The sequence below is a fragment of the Sinocyclocheilus rhinocerous genome, unplaced genomic scaffold (assembly GCF_001515625.1).
Source record: "Sinocyclocheilus rhinocerous isolate Xijiao unplaced genomic scaffold, SAMN03320098_v1.1 scaffold2531, whole genome shotgun sequence".
Lineage (NCBI taxonomy): Eukaryota > Metazoa > Chordata > Actinopteri > Cypriniformes > Cyprinidae > Sinocyclocheilus > Sinocyclocheilus rhinocerous.
Genome location: NW_015661073.1, coordinates 250,553 through 256,397, shown reverse-complemented (window position 1 = coordinate 256,397; position 5,845 = coordinate 250,553). Strand labels below are relative to the sequence as shown.

Sequence of the window (5,845 nt, the reverse complement as noted above, 5' to 3'; positions counted from 1 at the left end):
GCCGCATGTAAGCAGCCTCTCTCTGTCTTCCAGGCCAATCGCAACTGTTTAGTGATCGCCTCCAGCCACGACATCCAGGAGCTGGATGTGTCCTACATCCTCGCCTCGCAGATCCTGACCTGGGTCGATGACGAGAACGAGGCCGAGGTCAAAGGGTGAGCTCCGCATTCGAGTACAGTCATCCTGCCTTAGCAAGTCAAGTCAGCTTTATTTCTATAGCGCGTTATACAATACTGATTGTGTCAAAGCAGCTTCACAGAGTCAAACAGGAAAATAGGTTGTCAATAATGCACAAGGACAATAACAAAGAGTCATTTTCCAGCTAAAAACTGCAATGCAACGTCTTAAAGGGACAGTTCTGCCAAAAATATCAATTCTGTCATTTACTCACCTTCATGTCGTTTTAAACCTGTATGAGTTTCTTTCTTCTGCTGAACACAATGGAAGATATTTTGAAGGATGTATACAGTTGGCGGTAGCCATTGACTTCCATAGTATGAAAAAACACTGGAAGTAGTGTTAATTTTGTCAGCCGTCTTAGTCTTAGTCCTGGTGTCTTATCATATTTAGTCAAGCTTGTCGTGTTTTTGTTTAGTCAAGTTTCAGTCGACTAAACGTCTGAGCATTTTAGTCTAGTTCTAGACTTGTCGTCACATTTCCGTCATGCTGTATAATAGTTAAACTGATACATTTTTTGTTCAAAATCATAATCGAAAAGATTGTTGTCGTTTGAGAAATGTATTTTTACATTTCAGGTACTGCGCTTTTGCCATTAAGCACAAATCAATAGAATGTGGACTTTATTTGACCTCATCTAGTGTACTGATTTATTACAGGCTATTTAATTTGTGAGTGAGATTAATTAATGCATGTTCACATTTAGTCTAGAAGTAAAGTAACATCTTCCCGATTTTTGGGGACAGGAGAGCTGTCAATCAATAAATGGGGGGGGGAGTAACTGGTGTTACTTATTTGAAAAAGTAACTTTTTTGTAAATTAAATTTTGAAAATTGTAAATTAAAAAGTAATGCGTTACTTCACTAGTTACTTGAAAAAAGTAATCTGATTACGTAACTCACATTACTTGTAATGCGTTACCCCCAACACTGCTTATTATTATCGATTTTCAACCGGTGCACTTTATCACTAGTCAGGATAAATGTCTGAATAATAAAGATGATAAGTGGTGAGTGTTTGTGCAGATCGAGGCCGACCTGGGGTTTCCTGGAGGAAAGGCTCGCATCATCCACAAGGAGTCTGACATCATCACGGCGTTCGCCATCAATAAGGTGCTGTGACGTGCTGCGGCTGTGCTTGCGTGTGATCTGTGACGCGCCGCATGTAAGCAGCCTCTCTCTGTCTTCCAGGCCAATCGCAACTGTTTAGTGATCGCCTCCAGCCACGACATCCAGGAGCTGGATGTGTCCTACATCCTCGCCTCGCAGATCCTGACCTGGGTCGATGACGAGAACGAGGCCGAGGTCAAAGGGTGAGCTCCGCATTCGAGTACAGTCATCCTGCCTTAGCAAGTCAAGTCAGCTTTATTTCTATAGCGCGTTATACAATACTGATTGTGTCAAAGCAGCTTCACAGAGTCAAACAGGAAAATAGGTTGTCAATAATGCACAAGGACAATAACAAAGAGTCATTTTCCAGCTAAAAACTGCAATGCAACGTCTTAAAGGGACAGTTCTGCCAAAAATATCAATTCTGTCATTTACTCACCTTCATGTCGTTTTAAACCTGTATGAGTTTCTTTCTTCTGCTGAACACAATGGAAGATATTTTGAAGGATGTATACAGTTGGCGGTAGCCATTGACTTCCATAGTATGAAAAAACACTGGAAGTAGTGTTAATTTTGTCAGCCGTCTTAGTCTTAGTCCTGGTGTCTTATCATATTTAGTCAAGCTTGTCGTGTTTTTGTTTAGTCAAGTTTCAGTCGACTAAACGTCTGAGCATTTTAGTCTAGTTCTAGACTTGTCGTCACATTTCCGTCATGCTGTATAATAGTTAAACTGATACATTTTTTGTTCAAAATCATAATCGAAAAGATTGTTGTCGTTTGAGAAATGTATTTTTACATTTCAGGTACTGCGCTTTCGCCATTAAGCACAAATCAATAGAATGTGGACTTTATTTGACCTCATCTAGTGTACTGATTTATTACAGGCTATTTAATATATAAATTAATATCACAGACTTAGATATGCACTCTCTCTGTCTGCATCATGAGAACTGGCAAAAAATATTTTAACAGTAAAATTCCTGATAGTAATTCCAAATTGCAGTGATGTTCCTCTATTAAAGCAACAGCGGTTGAGTAAGAGCATTTATTCAGCCGAGATCTCGTGACAGATCATCGTCGGTGCTTCCGAGGCACATGGTTGCCAGATTGCAAAAAATAAGCAAAACACCAAGCAGAAAATGCATCCTTTTAACAGAGAAGCGCTGATTTGCGGATTTGAAGTCTTGATATCTGGCAACCGCACACATGAACGCTCGTGCAGTAGAGGAATGTAAAGCAGGCCGCAATATTTTGTCTCTTGTTTTTGACGAAAATGAATAAAGCAGTAAGCCCCAAGAAGCCGTGGTTTACAGTGAATTTATAACAGCTAAGGGGCGTTGTTAAAACCCCCTTTCACTGAGCTTCGAACGTGGCTCAGCCAATCAGAGTCAAGGACCGGAACTCTTCGCTTTATAAAATAAATGTTGGTATAGTTTTTATTTTTTTTAATACATTTTAGTCTCTTTTATCGTCAACGATATTGCATGTTGATATAGTCACAGTTATTGTTTATTGAGCTTATTGTCATTGTCCCGTCTTAGTCATGGGAAAAAAGCTCAATGAACATTTTTCGTCATACTTTTAATGAAATTAACACTAAGTGGAAGTGGTTCCCAACATTATGCTGCAGTGTTGTTCTCGAGTAAACACTCACATTTACTGTCAGCTGGAGTTCCTGAGAGGAAGTGTGTGTGATCATGTGATGTGCTTGTGTTGTTTGGCAGGACGGATGACTTCCTGGTGGTTCACGCTCGGGACGACTTCAGCGCGCTTCACGGCAGCACACCCTACACCCACAGCAGCCCCGGGACACCCATCAACATGCCCTGGCTGGGGGGCCTGCAGACGGGCCGAGGAGCCGCTGTGGTGAGCCACGCTAACAACACTCAATCTGTCCCGCTCCGGACATGCTAACACTCAGTCACGCTCTTCTGTGTTCACGCAGCTCATCAAACGCAACATCAACAACGTGAGGCGGATGACGTCACACCCCACGCTGCCCTACTGTGAGTGACTGCATCCACACCCGCTTACACACCGCTCACTCTAACTAACAACATATGTGACCCTGGAGCACAAAACCAGTCATAAGGGTCAATTTTTCGATATTGAGATGTATACATCATCTGAAAGCTGAATAAATAAGCTTTCCATTAAAGTATGGTTTGTTAGGATAGGACAATATTTGGCCGAGATACAACTATTTGAAAATCTGGAATCTGAGGGTGCAAAAAAATCTAAATATTGAGAAAATCATCTTTAAAGTTGTTCAAATGAAGTTCTTAGCAATGCATATTACTAATCAAAAATTACGTTTTGATATATTTACGGTAGGAAATTTACTAAATATCTTCATGGAACATGATCTTTACTTAATATCCTAATGATTTTTGGCATAAAAGAAAAATCTATAATTTTGACCCATACAATGTATTGTTGGCTATTGCTACAAATATACCCCAGCGACTTAAGACTGCTTTTGTGCTGCAGGGTCACATACGTGTCATTTTTGTCAGATTCCTCTGTTTATAAAGCATGTTTAGTTGCTTTAAATGCCACTAGGCTCAGAAAGATCTCAGTGAATGTTTTCAGAAACGTTTCATCAGGAATAATCGTACATTTTTTATCAAATATTGAAATGAAAGATCATCAGTAATGATGTGAGTGGGTCGTCAGTGGCTGTTTTTCATTACTACTGTTGGTTTATTTTAAAATACATTGATCTTGCTATGAAAACAGCCATAGATGCTGATATGACAATAAAAACTAAAACAATAAAAACATTAAGTATTTGAAATAAAATAAACATTAATTGAAATAAAATGCTAGTTGCCAAGGTGACATCTCTCAACTTTGTTCTAAAATAACTTAAATTAATAAATAAAAATAGACAAAGTTAAAACAAAAACTAATAAAAATGACAAAAACATGCAACAAACATGTGTGTTTGTGTGTGTGTGTGTTTGTTTGTTCGTGTGTGTGTGTTTGTGTTTGTGTGTTTATGTTTGTGCGTGTGCGTGTTTGTGTTTGTGTGTGTGTGTGTGTGTGTGTGTGTAGATCTGACTGGAGCTCAGGACGGCAGCGTGCGCATGTTTGAGTGGGGTCACTCACAGCAGATCACCTGCTTCAGGAGCCCCGGAAACTGCAGGGTCACCAGGATAAGATTCAATTATCAGGGCAATAAGGTGCGTCACAGTCATTAGGAATCACTAGTGTGAGAGCACTGTGTGTGACTGTAGCATGTCTAAACCAGCTCGTGTGTGTGTGTGTGTGTGTTGTAGTTCGGGATCGTGGATGCAGACGGAGCGCTCAGTCTCTGGCAGACCAGCACCTCAGGAAACGCTCCCAAACCCTATCTGGTACATCTGTCGCTCTCCTTGTTACTCCTGTAGAGTACTTCAGTTGGAAACATTATGATTTTTAAATGTTTTTAATGAAGTTTCTTCTGTTCATTAGAGTTCCCTTTCGATATTACACTCGTACGCATAGACGCATATGGGAAAAAGCCTTTTTTCTCCTGAACTGAAGCCTTTTTTCATTCACGCAGTGAAACTGCACGGCCATTGGTTCGTGCAGTGTATTAAAAACTAACCAATGACTAGGCGGCGGAGCTGCACGAGCCTATGGCGATGAAGTCCGCTAAAGCCCACCAGAATGGGCGGGGCATCTGGCTATATAAGCGGGCGTTCGCCACAGGATTCTCAGATTTCTTCTCCTTCAGCGACGACTCTATGTCTCTACGCTGATCTGAAGCCGCTCGCCTTTGACACGCCTTCGCAGCTGTAATCAGGACCTCTCAGCACGGCTGACCTGCTTCTCCGCCGCTTCAGCGACGCAGCAGTTCCGATCCGTTACTGTGGTTCTGCACGCCGATGACGGCCACACGGAGTGCGTTTCCTGCTTGGAGAAATCCCATGCGGAAGCTGCGCTCACGGGAACTATTTGTTCTCACTGCGAGAACTTCAGTCTCCGCTCACAGATCACTTTCTTTACAGAGAGCGGCTCCGCCCCTCGCGCCCTCCCGTTTTCTTCCTCCCAGGGACCTGTGAGGAAAAACAGTGGGGCAGAGGGCTCGAGCGACCGGCTGCGAGCGAGCTCACGTCGGCCCAGATCCCGCGTGCCTCGCTCTCGCCCCAGAGAGAGTATTCTCCTGTCCTTTTCTCCCAGTCTGATCCGCGTCCCTCTGCTGGTGCGAGCGACCTGATCTCATTTGGGGGAAGTGAGGATGAGCTGCTTGATGACAGCATGTCATTAGCAGCATCGAATGCAGAGGAGCTGTTGGGCTCGTTGACTGACCCCACCCCCTCGCCATCGTCCACGCCTAGCGCCACCAAAGACGGGATGGATGCCGAGCTTCTCCGTATCCTCTCCAAAGCGGTCAAAGAGCTGGGTTTGGAGTGGTCTCCGCCAGAGTAGCCCTCCCGCAGCTGTCTGGATGAGTGGTTCCTGCCGGGGCGCCGCCAGACCCCTCGTCAGCATTCCTCTCCGTTCTTCCCGGAGGTCCATGACGAGCTCACCAGATCGTGGCGCGCTCCCTACTCCGCCCGCCTTCGTACTTC

At 43.5% G+C, this 5,845-nt stretch overlaps 1 protein-coding gene across 1 annotated transcript in view; it reads left to right on the top strand.

Annotated features, from left to right (window-relative positions):
* The first annotated feature begins 1,100 nt into the window (after positions 1-1,100).
* The window catches only part of LOC107726226 (dmX-like protein 1), a 14,802-nt gene continuing 10,057 nt past the window's right edge, over positions 1,101-5,845 (top strand). The window contains exons 1-6 of the mRNA XM_016535747.1: positions 1,101-1,289; positions 1,368-1,489; positions 3,011-3,152; positions 3,232-3,292; positions 4,344-4,471; positions 4,568-4,645. Of these exons, the coding sequence (XP_016391233.1) occupies positions 3,108-3,152; positions 3,232-3,292; positions 4,344-4,471; positions 4,568-4,645 (312 nt within the window). The 5' untranslated portion in view covers positions 1,101-1,289; positions 1,368-1,489; positions 3,011-3,107. The remainder of the gene's footprint in view (positions 1,290-1,367; positions 1,490-3,010; positions 3,153-3,231; positions 3,293-4,343; positions 4,472-4,567; positions 4,646-5,845) is intronic.